This window comes from Callorhinus ursinus, unplaced genomic scaffold (assembly GCF_003265705.2).
Source record: "Callorhinus ursinus isolate GAN/ISIS: 27379988/994484 unplaced genomic scaffold, GSC_fseal_2.0 scaffold33, whole genome shotgun sequence".
NCBI lineage: Eukaryota > Metazoa > Chordata > Mammalia > Carnivora > Otariidae > Callorhinus > Callorhinus ursinus.
The window spans coordinates 14,800,715-14,818,066 of NW_027397095.1; the positions used below are offsets into that span (position 1 = coordinate 14,800,715).

At 47.1% G+C, this 17,352-nt stretch overlaps 1 protein-coding gene across 3 annotated transcripts in view; it reads right to left on the reverse strand.

Moving 5' to 3' along the window:
• Positions 1–16,775, reverse strand: part of IL13RA1 (interleukin 13 receptor subunit alpha 1) — an 80,226-nt gene extending 63,451 nt beyond the window's left edge. For 2 of the 3 annotated variants that reach the window (XR_012374367.1, XM_025852743.2), the window contains exons 1-4: positions 16,593–16,775; positions 10,444–10,583; positions 2,774–2,912; positions 896–1,016 (exon numbers count right to left, since the gene is read on the reverse strand). Coding sequence is in view for 2 of the 3 variants with exons in the window: in XM_025852743.2 (XP_025708528.1) it covers positions 896–1,016; positions 2,774–2,912; positions 10,444–10,583; positions 16,593–16,680 (488 nt within the window). In the remaining variant the exon portion in view is untranslated. The remainder of the gene's footprint in view (positions 1–895; positions 1,017–2,773; positions 2,913–10,443; positions 10,584–16,592) is intronic. The other variant, XM_025852742.1, reaches the window with a different exon arrangement.
• Between the last annotated feature and the right edge of the window lie 577 nt (positions 16,776–17,352).

A 17,352-nucleotide genomic window follows, 5' to 3' on the forward strand; every position in this document is an offset into this window, starting at 1 on the left:
TCCACTGAAGCAAACTGCCCATCTTCTTGGATTTGTAAAAAGAATATGTGGTATATATACACAATGGAATACGACTCAGCCGTAAAAAAAAAAAAAAAAAAAAAAAATGAGATCTTGCCATTTGCAACAACATGGATGGACCTAGAGGATATTATGGTAAGTGAAAGAAGTCGGACAAATACCATATGATTTCACTTCTATGTAGAATCTAAAAAACAAAACAGACTCTTAAATGCAGAGAACAAACTGGTGGTTGCCAGAGGGAAGGGGGGTGGAGGGTGGGTGAAACAGACAAAGGGGATTAAAAGGCACACACTTCCAGTTAAATAAGTTAAATAAAAATAAGTTAAATAAAAAATAAATAAGTCAGGGAGATGCAAAGCACAGCATAGGCAATATAGTCAGTAATATTGCAATAACGTGGTATGGTGACAGGTGACGGCTGCACTTATCAAGGTGAGCACTGAGTCATGTACAGAATTGTTGAATTACTATGTCATCACCTGAAACTAATATAACATTGTGTGTTAATTTATACTTCAATTAAAAATAATGATAATTAGGGGACGCCTGGGTGGCTCCGTTGGTTAAGCATCCGACTCTTGGTTTCTGCTCAGGTCACAATCTCGGGGTGGTGAGATCGAGTCCCGCGTCGGGCTCCACGCTCAGCAGGGAGTCTGCTGGAGACTTTCTCTCTCCCTCTGCACCCCCCTCCCCGTGCTCATGCTCTCTGTCTCAAAATAAATAAATAAAATCTTAAAAAAATAATGATAAACAAAGCCCCCAAAACCAGGATGTTCTTTCTTCGGTTTCGGTTTTTAAGTAGGTTAGATCCCAACGCTCCCCAAACAATCACAATCGGTCCTTCCCCCACACGTCTCCCATACACACTCACCAATAGTAGAGAGTATAGTTGGTGTCTGGACTTGTATTCCTTCCAGGGAGCCAAGTACACTTCATGTAGCTCAGGTTGTGCCAAACGCATTGTAGCTCAGTCACAGCAGACTCGGGATCACCTAGAAGATCCAGCCAAGGGTTTAGGATGCTTCTTTCCCTGTCAGCCAAACCCGCCAAACCCCCTGGGGCATGAGGGATGGTGAGAGTGTTTTACCAGAAAGCCAATCCCTAATTTCTCATACCATTTTACACAGAAGTCACCCAGGATGGAGAAAACCCAAATCTAACTTGTTACAACTTTCTCTCTCACCTCCAGATCCCAAGAAAATATCTTTACTATCACTGAGGGACCCTAACTTTGTATTCCTAACTGGAGAGAGAGTTTCATGGTCAAATAATGTTTCAGTGGTAGGAAATGAGTATGGCATTCCTAAATGAGTGTGAAAACACAAACAACCCATATATCTACCCGTCTTTAAAGAAAACAAGTCTATTGAGTTAAAATTTACCTTCCTGTCTTTTGACCAATACTAACACATGTTGTTTTAAAGACGAAGCAAACATTCTTCCTGAAGCAGTTTGGGGGAAAGTCAGCATTAATATAACTCTTGGTAGTTGTTTACTGTGTGTTAAGACTTTAGGAGCCATATAATCTTTATCATCTGAAATCCCTACCTTTATAATATAGCCTTTTGAGTTAAGGCATCGTGTCCGGATTCTTGAAGGAGTATTATCCGGAGGCATCATCAACCATTTTAATGCCATAGTACAATTTAGGCTTTTTCGTATTATTTATTAAACTTCTAAAGAAATGAGAATGGGGCAGTAAGTTGTTTCAAACCAGGTTCCCAGCCTCGTGGCAGTACTGAATTTTACAGTTTTACAAATGGGACTTCATATACTTTTGATCTGTGCAAGGCAGGTAGAGGGAAAGGCCTGGAGAACGGGCCACATAGTGCTAAGGTTTGGAAGTGGGAGAGATGGGACCCTCCAAACAAGGGGCAACATGGGATTACTAGATGATACACATCCAGCCTTTATGCGTTGCCAGGCGCTGTTCTAAACCCCTCACCTAGACTGACTTCCATAACCCTTTCGACAGTCCTGGGAGGCAGGTGCTACCATCAAGGCCATTTTACAGCTAAGCAAAGTGAAGCGGGGAGGGGTTAAGTCGTCTGCTGAAGGTCACGCAGCTGTTCACTGGCATCGCTGAGACTTAAACATGGACATCCGGACTCCAGAAGCCCTGCCCTTCATCAGGATAAGCTCCTCCCTGCACACAGCCCAAGTGCCAGCAGGACATGGATGATGGGCAGGAAGGGGCCTGGGGGCCAAGGCCCAACCTGCCCACGTGGCCGCTTTTCCTAGGGCTCGTCCTGAACTGGAGCTAGGCCAGCAGGCCCATTTTCCTTTTCTAACATCTTTCCCCAAATACATCTTGTCTATCAAGCTAATCTTTCTATCAAATGAGGAAGACAGTATTTGGGGTTTTCTTAAGGCACTGGACCGGTAATCTGAAGACCTAGAGTAACCCACTCAGTTCCCTTCTTGCTCATAAAATGGAGCAGGGTAATAATCCATGCCTTGCTCGCTTCGCAAGGTAAGCTTCTGAGGCTCAATTTAGGGGAGGGCGTCCGTGTGTGTACATCGCATGCCGAGTGATTAACCGCTATAGAACTCTGAGGCACAGTGAGTCAAGTCGTAAGCATCTCGAAGGCAGGGATGTCCTCATATTTATCACCTAGTAACATGCCTGGAACTTATCAGACTCAGCAAATATTTGAAAACTGAATGAATTAACGAACACTGAACATGAACATATGGACAATTTGCCTTTCTCCCCCAAGTACCAACAAACAGTGCTTTCGGTTGTTACCTTCCGGGGGCGGGGTGCACTTCTCCACCAAAATGCTAGGATTGTCACTTTCATTGGTGCTGCACTGGGACCCCACTTGCAGACAAATCCTCTCGTTCAGGGGCACTTCTTTTGAACGATGGGTTTCAGGAGCAATTTTCTAAGGTAAGGAAATTGTAAAAAGCTATTGCTCTAGCAAACATATAGCAAAACACTTAGGTAATAAAACATTAGCATGTTCAAATGTGTAAAAAAAAAAAAAGGGGAAGGTTATCAGATGGCACAGGTCAGTGACTCTCAACCTCGGTGATTTTGCTCTCCCTGCCCCCAGCCCCAATCCCGGGACCATGTTTGACTGTCACAACCTAGGAGGGCACTGCCACTGGCATGTGGTAGGCAGATGCCAAGGATGCTACTGAACATGCCTCAGTGCGCAGGACAGCTTTCCCTCCCCCTACAGCAAAGAATTATCCCGCACCAAATGTCAGTAGTGCCACCGCCGAGAAACCCTGGTATAGATAAAAGACAATTTCCCGCCTTTTAAATGTATAAACATCATGACATTTGCCTATAAACCTACCACGCTAACACATCAACTGTCTAAAAGCGATTTTAAAGGAAACACAATAAGATGATCAAAATTAAATTTCTAGGGGCGCCTGGGTGGCACAGTCAGTTAAGCGTCTGACTCTTGGTTTTGGCTCAGGTCGTGGTCTCGGGGTCGTGAGATCAAGCCCCACATCGGGCTCCGTGCTCAGCATGGAGTCTGCTTGGGTTTCCTTCTCCCTCTCGCTCTGCCCCTCCTCCTTGCGCTCCCTCTCTTTCCCTCTCTCTCTCTCTAAAAATAAATAAATCTTAAAAAAAATTCATTTCCTGGGCACCTGGGTGGCTCAGTGGTTAGGCGACTGCCTTCGGCTCAGGTCATGATCCCGGAGTCCCGGGATCGAGCCCCGCATCGGGCTCCCTGCTCAGCGGGGAGTCTGCTTCTCCCTCTGATCCTCCCCCCCCCCCAATGCTCTCTCATTCTCTCTCTCTCTCAAATAAATAAAATCTTTAAAAAAAAATTCATTTCCTAACTAGATGCAGTATACTATCAAGATCAAGGTAAAAACTGCTTTAAGAATTCAGTAATCCGGGGCGCCTGGGTGGCTCAGTCGTTGGGCGTCTGCCTTCAGCTCAGGTCGTGGTCCCGGGGTCCTGGGATGGAGCCCCGCGTCGGGCTCTCTGCTCCGCGGGAAGCCTGCTCCTCCCTCTCCCCCTCCTCCCGCTTGTGTTCCCTCTCTCGCTGTGTCTCTCTCTGTCAAATAAATAAAATCTTTAAAAAAAAAAAAGAAAGAATCCAGTAATCCTGGTCACTTCTGAGGACAGAAAGTAAAGGAGGCCCCGAGGACCAAAGAGAGACTTTTCATTAAACATCTTTCTGTACTGTTTGACCATTCTGACTACCTCACACAAACACAGAAATTTTAAACGTTGCTATGTGCACTGAGTATACCACACTCTTATTCTGAAAAGTAGATGGGCTTGTGGAACTACAGAAAGCCAACTTATAGACAGCATACAGATATAAATCACAAATCTGGTCATTATGATTCAGAATAATGAGATTAGAGGACTCTTTAGGAAATTAACATTTCCCAAGCGGACAGAGTTGGATTAAGAATGAAGCTGCTTTTAATCAGAGCTCCAAGGAGCTTCCTGTTTTGCAATGGTTTCTGACTCAAGTTGGAGAGAGCATTTCCTTTTATATACGTGCTGATGGCCCCGAAGTGGAAAATTTGTCACATTTACCTCTATCTGCCCCCTTAAGGAGCTACTCTGCCATTTCCCATGCCTGTGGCCTGCTGAGCATGGGGGCTACTGTGAGGTACTCCCAAAACCAAGACGTAAGGATGCTCTCAGAGAGGTAGCTAGCAAACCAATAATTAACGAATCATAGCAAAGGCATGAAAAAAAATCACGTCAGGGAGACTGAATAGCTCTTCGGTCCAGGCAAGACAGCACTCTGAAAAGGGAGCCAGCTGGTCAGCTCTGAAGAAAAGACAAACAAAGGTGTGTGAGCAAACTTCTGGCAGGGAGAAAAGAAGGGGATTTGGCCCCATAGACAATGAGTACTTCTGTCCTACTGGCAAAGCTATGCCTACCTTCAGTGAGACCTCTAGCTACTCTAAGTCAAGGACATTTGCACAACTAATTTCTGATTCCTTCACAAGAAACCTACTTATCATTTGGCTTTCTATAGAGTTGCTGCCTACAGGGATGGAACACACCAGTTATGCCAACAGAAAGCTTTCTAGAATCCAGTAATAGTCTTTCTATCGTTCCAATTTTAGTATATGTGCTGCCGAAGCGAGCACCAGTAATAGTCTTTCTAGAATCCAGTAATAGTCTAGAAGACCAGCCCGAGGATCATGGTAATGGTGGCACAAAAGTTTCAAGTGCAAATTTCACCAACGTTACAATTTTACTAAGCTCAAGTCTTATATACCCCTGAAGGAGCCACCCTGACCCAAGGATCCTTGATAATTCTTGTTTGGAAGCAGCCTCTGTTCTTTGAAGATACCAGACAGAACATGTATGGTTAAATGCCATAAATTAGAATCAGCATGGGAAAAACCCCAGTTCTCTTATATTAGATACTGTTCCAGTGAGAGGGCTGAGGAATTTTATTACACAAAGATTATTATAATCAAATTTTTTAAATTAAAAAAATACTTTAGTACTTAATCTGAACCTTGTCCTTGGGGCATATAAATAATAACTGAGAGCGGCGCCTGGGTGGCTCAGTCGTTGGGTGTCTGCCTTCGGCTCAGGTCATGATCCCAGGCTCCTGGGATCGAGCCCTGCATCGGGCTCCCTGCTCTGCTCTGCGGGACGGCTGCTTCTCCCTCTCCCGCTCCCCCTGCTTGTGTTCCCCTTCTCGCTGTGTCTCTCTCGGTCAAATAATAAAATCTTTAAAAAATAATAACCACTGAGAAAAGAGATAGTAGGGGGAAAAACAAAATCATTTTTAAAAATCTCTTTCGGGGGCGCCTGGGTGGCTCAGTCGGTGAAGCGTCTGCCTTCAGCTCGGGTCATGATCTCAGGGTCCTGGGATCGAGCCCCACATCAGACTCCCTGCTCATAGGGAGCCTGCTTCTCCCTCTCCCTCTGCCCCTCCCCCTGCTTGTGCTCTCTCTCTCTCTCTCTCTCACAAATAAATAAAATCTTTAAAAAAATATTTCAAAGCTTAAGGTAAACAATATTAAATTGGCATGAAAAAAAGGAGAAACCCCAGTTGTCAATGATCACCAAGTCCAGCACACCTCTATCAGACAAGGAACTAAATCCCTCCCAACAGATCTGGATGAGATCCGGCTGACGGCTCCCACGTGACTTTCGGCTGTGGTGACTCATTCCCCTGGTAGCTGCTGTAGGACACTCTGCTCCACCCCTTGGGGAATCTGGGCTTCTTTGAAAATTTATCAAAAACCAAGGCCAGAGTCCTGAACTGGTCCCTCCCCCCTCAGGACCAATGTTCATTTGGCTGGATCACACCTTTCCAATTCCAGATTCCTTTCTCAGTAGAAAAAGAGAGTCGGATTCAGCTCCTGCCTCTCTGGATGCCTGGATGGAACAATAGCTTTTTAATTTATTCACCTAGTAAGACTTGCTATCTCTGGGTGATGAAAGAGATCTAATCTGATGCCAAAGCACATACATCAACATTCTTTTTAAGAACAACAAGTCAAAAACAAAAACAAAAACAAAACTTGATGCCAGATCCTCCTTCTACTTGCCAGATTGGGAAACTAGTAGATATTGCTAAAACAATGGTGGAGGGCAGCCACTTAAAACTGACCTTGTGTTTTTATTTTTTATTTCTTTTTAAAGATTTTATTTATTTATTTGACAGAGAGAGAGCGCGCACAAGTAGGCAGAGTGACAGGCAGAAGGAGAGGGAAAAGCAGTCCCCTTGCTGAGCAGGGAGTCCAACTTGGGGCTCGATCCCAGGACCCTAGGATCATGACCTGAGCCGAAGGCAGCTGCTTACTGACTGACCCACCCAGGCGCCCCTGACCTTGTATTTTTTTAAAAAATCATCTACAAATCCCTATCTCTCGTGTTAATGGTCCTCTAATTTGAAGATTGAAAATGACCTCAAGGGTTTATCTCATTTAGCACCTTAGGATCTTTAGAAGGTCGCATGAGCCCCCCTAACATGTACAAACTATCCGAAAGCTGCTCCTTCAATATGCTTCAAAGCTCATATACGCCCTAGTTTTGTCTGATGATGGCAATGCTTTGTCTAAAGGATGGAAAGGGGAAAAGGAAATCACTCCTGCCCTTAACGGTCAGCCTCAGGATTGTAAACTTCAAAAGGTTAGCCAGGAAATCTCCCATCACTGATTACAAGGGATAATCCGTGTTTATCAGACTGCAGCACGGACAGCCATGAACACTGTCAAATGGCTGGACTATAAAGGAGCAGGCCTTAGGCAGAGGTCTCCCTTCGTGGTCTCCATCTGGTCTCCGCAGGGGCAAAATGGAGGGTAATATTAGGTTGAACCATACGACCTAAAGGAGCAACAATTTCACGTGATTCAACTTAATGATAATAAAAGCTGACAATTATTGAACGTTAATGTGGTGCCAGGTGCATTACAAACATCATCTCCTTGAATACGCACACCGTTCACACAAAGTAGGTCCTACCCCAGCATTTTACAAACAAGGAATTGGAAGCTCAGAGAGGTTAAGTGACTTGCTCAGGGTCACACACCTCCGAAAGGCAAAGAGGCGAATGTTCAAACCCAATTCTGTCTAATTCCACTGCCTCCTAAAGCTACTTTCAAGTCTAAATGTCTGTATCTACACTGTGGAATGAGCCCCATTTCTAGGCTAGACTACCACCATGTCTACCTGATCGATCCTCGGGTGTGCTTGGCTGGCTAATGAATGTGGACCTGTTAGGAAAAAAAGGTGACCTCTCCTCAGTTTCAATGAGATACTTAGGCGAAGGACTTAAAGGTCTTTCCCAGAATTTCTCAAGGCTCAACTAGGAAAGTGGCCACCAGGATCCAAATGCCTACGGCCCCTCCTTAGGAACAAGAGGAAGCCAACAGTGTGAAAAGGGGAACTGAACTCCTGAAAGTATTGCAGGCTTCTTTTTGCGTCGACAGCATCTCTTTGTTTGTTTGTTTGCTTTTATTTAATTGAAGTATAGTTGACCTACAACGTGATACTAGTTTCCGGTGCACAACATAGTGATTTGACATTTATATACCTTACCCGGTAATCCCCGTGATAAGTCTAGTTACCAACTGCCACCATACCAAGGGCCACCATACAAAGTTATTACAGTATTATTGGCTATATTCTCTATGCTGTTCTTTTCATCTCCATGACTTATTTATTTTATAATTGAAAGTCTGAATGACTTAATTCCCTTCACCTACTTCACCCATCCTCCATCCCCTGCAAACATCAGTTTGTTCTCTGTATCTGTGAAACTGTTTCAGTTTGGTTTTGTTTGTTCCTTTTGTTTTTTAGATTCCACATGAGTAAAATCATATGGTATTTGTCTTTGGTTCCAACCATGTTGTCACAAATGGCCACATTTCATTCTTTTTTATGGCTGAGTAATATTATATACATATTAATATGTGTGTGTGTATATATATATATATATATATATATATATATACCACATCTTCTTTATCCATTCATCTATCCATCTGTCAGTAGACACTTAGGTTGTTGCTTCTATCCCTTGGCTATTGGAAATTGACCACTGTCAATAATGCTGCAATAAACACAGGCGTGCGTGTATCTTTTCAAATGAGTGTTTTCATTTTCTTCAGGTAAATACCCAGAAGTGGAATTGCTAGATCATAGGGCAGTTCTATTTTTAATTTTTTGAGGAACCTCCATATTGTCTTCCATAGCGGCTGTACCAATTTACATTCCCACCAACAGTGCAAGAGGGTTCTCTTGTCTCCACATCCTCGCCAACACTTGATATTTCTTGTCCTTTTTTTTTTTTTTTAAAGATTTTGTTAAGTCATCTCTACAGCCAATGTGGGGCTCAAACTTACAACCCCGAGATCAAGAGTTGCGTGCTCCACTGACTGAGTGAGCCAGGTGCCCCAATATTTCTTGTCTTTTTGATACTAGTCATCCGGACAGGTATGAGGTGATTTATCTAATTGTGGTTTTGATTTGTATTTCCCCGACGATGAGTGATGTTGAACATCTTTTCACATGTCTGTTGGCCATCTGTATGTCTTCTTTGGAAAAATGTCTATTCAGGTTTAGAGAACCTTCTTTAAAATGCAAATACTTCTGGGGTGCCTGGGTGGCTCAGTCGGTTAAACTGCCAACTCTTGATTTTGGCTCAGGTCATGATCTCGGGGTCCTGGGATTGAGTCCCCTGTGGGGCTCCATGCTCAGTGGGGAGTTGGCTTGAGATTCTCTCTCCCTCTCCCTCTGCCCCTCCCCAATGCACCCTCTCTCTAAAATAAACAAATAAATCTTCACAAAAATTAAAAATAAATAAAATGCAAACACTTATGAGTAGCCTCAATTCTTCATCAGTGAACACCTGAGCCATAATTAATACCTCAGCAGAAAAGGGGCAAGAAAGGCAGATTAGCAAGTTTCCCTCAAGAGGAAGAACCTTTTCCATCCTCACTTTATTAAGCTTTCACATACATTATTTGTCATGTCCCAGCAAGCCAGGGAAGTGAGTAAAGCCATACCTTACACAGCAGGAAACTAAGGCTCAGAGAGGTTAGGTAACTTGCCCAGGCCACAGAGATAGCTGAGTGGTCCGCCAACTAGAACCCAGTTCTGCTGACTTTCCCTGCCACCGAGCTGCATAAACCTGATGATCTCGAAATTCACTGAGCTAAAGCCCTGTCACTGATAACAACTTCTCATTCGGCCTCCTCACAATCCTGGACAAATTCAACCCCAAATGTCCCTGACCTCCCCCCTCACTGAAAGAAGGTATAAAGATATAAAACAGTTTTGGACAGATGATCTGATGCTTTGAAGAACCTGTCAATTAGAAGGGACTTCAAACCAATCAGGCCTGAGTGAAAATTCCGCGGAGTAAGACTATCATAAAGAATCTGAAACGATCCAATCCTGTTAACAAAAATTCACTTATGCCAGTTGACCACATCTGACTGGGAAGGCTGAATGTTCCCCTAATTCCTCCTCAGGCATCGGGAAACCTAGTCAAGCCTATCTGCCACAGATACCTTCTTTTTTCACTTGCCACGTGGCCATTTATTCTTGCGTTGCATGGTTCCTGCATATCTGTGTGCATGTTGTTAGCAAGACGCTGAGTATGAAAGCTCCCTGAGAAACTGGAAGTGTGGTCTACATACGAGGCTACAGGCAGGAACACGGGAACACATTTTAACATAATTATTTGTTGAGTGCCTAGTAGATAAAAGATATCTCGTGTTTCCTAACAGAGTAATCTCACTGCATTTGATTATCAGATAATGAGCAAATATTTTCAAGTGTTCAAATGCTCAGTTTTTTTTTCAAGTCTTTTCAGCCATCTTCCCAGGTAAAATTGGGACACGACCCAAAACAAAATTCCCACTTTGAAGCAAGATTAGAATTCCGTTTATTCTTGGCTCCAATTCATAGTGTTCCCTTTACCTCATCAATGCAATACGTTCCAGAACACTTACCTTATCCTGCTTGTTGTCAAAATGACTAAAATACCGTAAGGTGCAATTCGGGCTGGCTCCCTCAGGAGGATCCCATGTCCAGATGACCGTGCAGAGGTTTTCAACAGAAACACTCAAATTTGTCACAGGTGGCTGAGTTTCTGCTCAAATCAAGCACAAGAAATAAATTTATCAACATCAGCCAGTGCTTTTAGTGGGCGACGTAAGCCACTCCTCCCAGTCCTAGAGGCCAAGAATAATAAAACTGAGTTAACGACAGCTAACATTTATTGAGCCAGGCACTGTTCTAAGTACTCTCCCCACTAATCCATTGGCTCCTCACAACCATCTTGCGAGGCAGGGACTATCAGCCTCATCTTAAAGATGAAATGACAGAGGTCAAGAACAATGAGCCACTTGCCCCATGTCCCCCATAGCTCATAAACGCCAGAGCCAGGACACAAACCCAGAAAGTGTGCCTCCAAGGCCACATTCTTAATTACTTACTGTAGTGTGGACCCAGGGAAGAGTATAGTCTCAAATTTCCGTTTCCCTCCTGCAGGAATTTGGGGTTCCCTATGCTTGGGATCTACACCTCACTCGACAGAGCCACTTCAATCTCAGCAGTTCTGGGCGTGAGTTTAAGCAGCATATCTTTTCATCACGCTTGCTAACGTGACCTGGTAACTGTTTCTATAGCTTTTCCAAAGAAGTCCTGAGAGAGATTTAGGAGTCCTTGTTGTTCCCCTGAGGTCTGACAATAAACAGCTGGGACTGTAGCCTTGACTAATCTGAAGAGGGAAGAGAAAAGAGGAGAAACTGAACCAGTGTCTCAAAAATGTGTTTCATTTGAAGAAAACCCACCACTGCTTCTACCAAATACTTAGTGACTCTACTATTTTGGACCAAGTTCTATCACCAGGGAAAGGAGTTTTAACGCTTCTGCCCAACGCAGGGAAATACAGAGAGCGGGGGCTGGGGGAACGAAACATCATCTCAAACTTTGCTGACAGCTCCTGTGACCAGGACTACCAAAACTGTCCCCCAGAAACTGGATGAGGAGTGTACAGGAACTCTCTGTCCTATCTTTGCAACTTCCCTATAAATTGAAAATCACTCCAAAATAAAGTTTATTAAAGTAATTAAAAAGAAAAACAATCCCTCCAAATGGTCCAACGTTGCAAACAATCATTAGTAATTACTTACGAGCCACAGTTGTCTTAATTTGTCAATCCGCAGAGTTGTATTTTTTACTCTATGCCAACACTCTGTAGTGCACTGGGCCTCTTACATGATCTGTAAATACTTACACCATTACCTTCCTCTTTAACTGAACAAAAAATGCCTTTTGTCCCCAAACAGGAGCCCCACAGGCACTACATAGTTGACATTTCCCCAAACGTCAGTTTTAGTCATGCAGCCTGCAAAGGCCCTGGACTTTGGATATTCATTCCCTCTTTCCCAACTCTTCTACCATTAGTTTTTCCACAAGGCTGACCAAAGGCCCAACTGTGGGCAGAAGCAGCCCATAGCAGGACCAGCAGAAGCAGAAAATTCCTATTGCACTGCATCAAAACCCAGCTAGTGTCTGGAAGCCCCCACGGCTCGGGCAACAGTGCTAACGTAAGGATTCGAAGCAATGACCGGCCAGTACAGCTACTCCATTTTGGTCTTTCTAACATCACGTGGATGAAACTTGGGAAGACAAATCATTTGTCAGCTATGGAGCCTCTAATAAAACCTTTGTTCCGGGGCACCTGGGTGGCTCAGTCGGATGAACGTCGGACTCTTGGTTTTGGCTCAGGTCATGATCTCAGGGTCATGAGATCGAGCCCCGTGTCGGACTCCGCGCTCAGCACAGAGTCTGCTTGAGACTCTCTCTTCCTCTCTCTCCACCCCTCCCTCCCCCTGCTCTTTCTCTCTCTCTCAAATAAATAACTCTTTAAATAAATAAATAGTACATAAATAATTAAAAAATAAAAACTTGGTTCCTCCTAAAGACTATAATCTACTTTAGGCTTATCAGTCTTATTCTGTACTTTCCAGAAACAGAGTGCAGCAAACTTGCTGACACTCTACCTTCCTACCCCCACACAAAAATCAAAGCTCTGATAATAAAAAAAAAAAATTACCTATTTATGGTTCGCATAAATCACACTCTAATTTTCAAGGCGACTTATAAAATCTACTTTTTAACCTCAGTATTTTGATAGAACAATAGCCTGCATTATTTCCAATCTCTCCAATATGGGTTTATTTTTTTCCCCCCATCTGTTCTGAAGTGTCTTTTAGTCAAATCTTCTAATTGGTTTGCATTTTAGAGTATTTGCGGCTATCTGCCATCCTTTTTTCCCCCCAATGGTTCCTTCCATTTCCCTTGAGATTTTTCTACTTCTTATACTTTAAAATACACGCATGTACGTGCACACACACATACGCGCACTTGTCCAGAAACTTTAAATACAATCTCCAAACGTTTAGATAGAAATGAATACGTGTGTATATGCATATAACACATTGAGCTATGTACATAAATAAGTGGTGGCTGTACTTTTTGTAAAGATCTCTGACAGCTCCTCATGTGTAAGACATAATATACTTTCAGTAGAGGTTAGGATTAAGAGCATGGACTCTGGAGCTAGACTGCCTGAGTTCCTGTCCCAGCTCTGCTACTTACTAGCTGGCAAGTTACTTAACCTCTCTATGCTCTAGTTTTCTTACGTGTAACACAAGGATAAAAATTATAACCCATCAAAAAAGGGTCATTTTGAGGATGAACTGAGTTAATGCAGATAAAATGCTCAGAACAGTGCCTGGCCCAGAGCAAGTCCTATGGAAATGTTATCTACTTTCTTTTTGAAGAAACAAAACAGCTCTTAACAGTTGCTTTCGTTGGCTGTGGAACGTATACGTGCCCGCAGCCTGTGAGACAGAACAAGTTAGACCATTTCTTAGAGGTTGATCACTGCCTTCCAAAAGGGGAATGGGCAGGTGGGAGGGACTCAAGTGGGTGGCTCCCCCCAACTCAACTTCAGACCTCAAGTGAGTCTGTATGGTCATGAAGCACAGCGTCCCATTCTACTTAGGAACTGACACGGTCCGTGCTCTTTCTAATAAGGCATTTTGCTTAGGGATTCACTTTTGCTCTCTCCTATCCCATCCCAGGAGCTGGCAGAGGCATGCATATTCCGGGAAAAGTTAAGGAAATCACAACAGTCATATATGAGTCACCGCCTCCTTCCCTTACATCTAGTCAGTCATCAATGTCTGTCCATTTCTTCTTGCAACATCTCTTTTAATCATCCCAATTACACCAACGTGCTCTGCTGGGCCCCTTGAGGCGGGCTGACACCAGTTAAGTCACTGCCCTGGACAGGAGACACTCACATCTGTCTAGGGGACATCTTCAACCCTGGAGCCCTGCGTAGCTTTACATTCCAGCGATTCCTGTCACCCGGTCAAGTCTCCCTGCTTGCTTCTCCTCCGCTGTCATGTCCCTCACGCTGTGCCCCGCTCAGGGCCTTCGTGGGCAAACGAAACTCTTCCGCCTCGACCGACTTTGCCAACACACCCTCCTGCCAAGCCGGGCTGCTCACTGCCCACAAAGGAGCACCCTCTGCCCCCATACTCCTGCATCTCTGCTCCTGCTATTCTCCCCCAACTCGGAAGAATTTCTCCACCCAAATTCCACCCATCCTGAAAGTCTAGCTCAAGTTTTTACCACTTCCACACAACTGCCGGCCCTCACGGCTCTCCCTCCTCCAGAAGCCTACAGTGCTTACGGTTTGGACCACGCGCTGTGGCCATTACAAAGCGAGTCTCCAATATACAGTCCGTCACTTCTTAACAGATGACCTGGACATCTGTTCATGGGTCCCAACCAATCCTGCCATGCTGCTCTGGGAGGTGCCCAGCTCCTCTCCCAGCCAAGGACTCCCCTCCCTTCAACAGAGCGGGCACTGAATACAGTGGTCAAGGGCATGAACCCTGGAGTCTGGCCACAGGGACTGGAAGCCTCGCTCCACTCTACCATAACCCATGCGACCTGGAGCAAGGCTCTTAACCTCACCGTGCCCCAGCTACCTCACGTACAAGGTGGGACTCAACAGCAGCACCTACAGGATAGGTTTTGTGTAAAGACGAAATGAAACAACGTAAGTGGAAAAAACTCACAACCCTGCGTGGCACAGAGTATATTAAACACTACAGAATGCTAGTTGTGGTTATTAAGACATGCCGCCACGTGGACCAGCAGCCTAAACAGACTAAACAAAGCTGGTAACCTAATCATTTTCATGAACACTGAGAAGCTTAGAGCTAGGAAGAGCCCTTAGAACTTACGGATCAGAAATTGCCATGCGAGCACAGGGAAATGACTAGCCCAGAGCCCCACAGCTGGGAAATGTCAGAAAACTTAAGTCCCCTGTTTCTTTCTTTTTTTTTTTTTCCCTTCACCATACCTCCTTGCAATTCTACCAATATTTTTTTTAAAGATTTTCTTTATTTATTCGACAGACCAGGACCCCAGGATCATGACCTGAGCCAGAGGCAGCCGCTTTTAACCGACGGAGCCACCCAGGCGCCCCATCAATATTTTTTCTAATGGGAAAAAAGTTTCTGTATTCTAAGTAACCAAGTTACCAATGAAGCGCTGAGACAAAACTGATTAAGTGGGGGGTTGCCGGGCATTATCTAGAAGGCCAGCTGTTGTTTGTTGTGTGTGTGGGAGTCTGTAGGAGGGAATGTGTTGGAGCAGGTCGGTGAAAATCAGGAGCCTAACGAGTGGGGTTAGGAAGCACTGAGCTTCCTCATATGGTTGTAAGAATCCGATCCCGCACCTGCACTGGAGGCACGTGGGGGGCGGCAAGGATTATGCTGTACACTCTAAGGCTCTCCGAGAACCCCCAGAGCCTGGCTCAGAGCTCAGCAACGCAGACGCTTGAATAATTATTAACTGGAAACTTCAAACCTGCCTCAGGCCTCCACTTTAAATGCCACCTTTTCAGTAAGGGCTTCCCACTCACTTCACCGTATTTATAACGGCAAACCCCTTCCCGGCTTCGTTTTTCTCCATCGTACTTGGCGCCACCTGACATACCTGATATTTTACTCCCCGGCTCCGCCCGCCCCCAACCCCGGGACTCTGCCAATAGCACGGAAGCTGTACAGGGCGGGGGCTTGGTCTGTTTCACTCACTCCCGCATCCTCAGCCCCTAGAACACCACCTGGCATAGAGCTGACTGCGTACGTTTTGTTGACTGAATCAATAGAGGGCATCAAGATTTCCCAATCAACACTTCAGCTTGGGTTTCAAAGACCAACACACTGGTGAAAATGCAATAAGCAAATTGTGGGTGTCTGTGTCAATATGGTAATAAAACCTCTCAAATTTGGAGCCACTGTGGTCACCCGACGTGGCCAAAAGGCCACTCGAGCCGGGAGCTGTCCGTGAGGAAGTCATTCTACTTTTCCCGGTAGAACTCTGCCCGGCTGATTAATGAAAAAGTTGCCGCACAGGGTGAGGGGTATATTCGAACTCCCTGGAGTACCTTGGCAACTTTTCTGTAAACCGAAAATGATTTCCAAATCTAAGGGCTATTAAAGAAAAAAAAAAAAAAGGCCTCCACCCCGATGCTGCTCCGGGTTTCCCAAACGGATCTGTCGAACGCCAGAGGAGGCCGTGGCCCCCACGTCCTTTCTCTGCGAGGACCGGGGTCTTCAGGAGCTCCCTTCAACTCCATCCCCGCCCTCGACCGGCGAGGTCCCCGGCAAGGAGCCCCGGGGCGATCCCGGCTCGCCCGGACCTTGGTCGCCAACCCCGCCGGTTCCTGGCCCCCTCGTCCCCTCCCGGGCGACTTTCCGGGTCCCGACCCGCCGCCCTCGGACACCGCGGCCCCTTTTCTCTCCCGCGCCTGGGCCCCGGGCTCCTCGGCTCTTCCCGACGACGCGAGGGAAGTGCGGCGGCGAGTCGTCGTCCCGCTCCGCCGCCGCCGCCGCCGCCACGGCCGCCCGCGACCCGGGAACCCCACCTCGAACCGGGCGCCGAAGGCTGCGGTCTCCGAGGCGGCCCCCCGCAACCAGCGCCCTCCCTCGCCGCAGCCCCCGGCCCCTGTCGGCCGCGACCCCAGCCGCCCCCTCGGCCGCCGCCCCCGGCCCTCAGCCAAACTCACCGGTAGGCGCGGCGCCCTCGTCGCCGCCGCCGCCGCCGGCGCACAGCAGCAGCGCCCACAGCCCGCAGAGCCGCGCCGGCCGCTCCATGCAGCCCCTGTCCTCGGAGCCCGGCCGGGCTGCGGGGCTCTGCAGTCTCCGCCTCCTTCGCTCCCTCTCCCACTTCCCGGCTCCGCCGCCCTGGAGACTGGGGGCCGGCGCAGACCGGAAAGGCCGCCCCGCCCACCCGCCGCAGGTAACCCGAGCCGCAAGCTGCGGGCGCAGGGGGCGGGGCGCCGGGGGCGCCTGCCACGCCTCCCGCACCTCCCGCGCCTCTCGCCGCGCCACACCTGGCCCCGCCGCGGCTCCACGGCCCCGCAGCGCCGCCGCCGCAGCCCCTGCCTCGGCCCCTCCGGAGCACCGGCTCGGCTCGGGCCAGACTGAACTTCCTCGAGCACGTCGCGGCTCAGCCCAGGCGCCTGCCGGTCCCGCCCTCCGCGCGCCCGAGCCAGCCCCGGCCGGCGCCGCCTGTGCGCGCGGACCTGCGGGACCTGGGTCGCGCCGGGGCTGCCGCCGTCCACCCCTCCCCCGCCCCCGCCCCGGGGCCCCGGGTTAGGGCCACCGCCGTGAAGGAGCCTCGGCCTGGGAGTCCGGAGAGGCGGCTCCCAGTCGTCGGCCTCTAAGCCCCTGTTTCCTAAACTCTGACTCCAGCCTTCCTAATCCCAACCCCACCTCCCAGGATGGGCTCGGGCCCAAGACCCAAGAGGGGACTTAGCAGGGGCG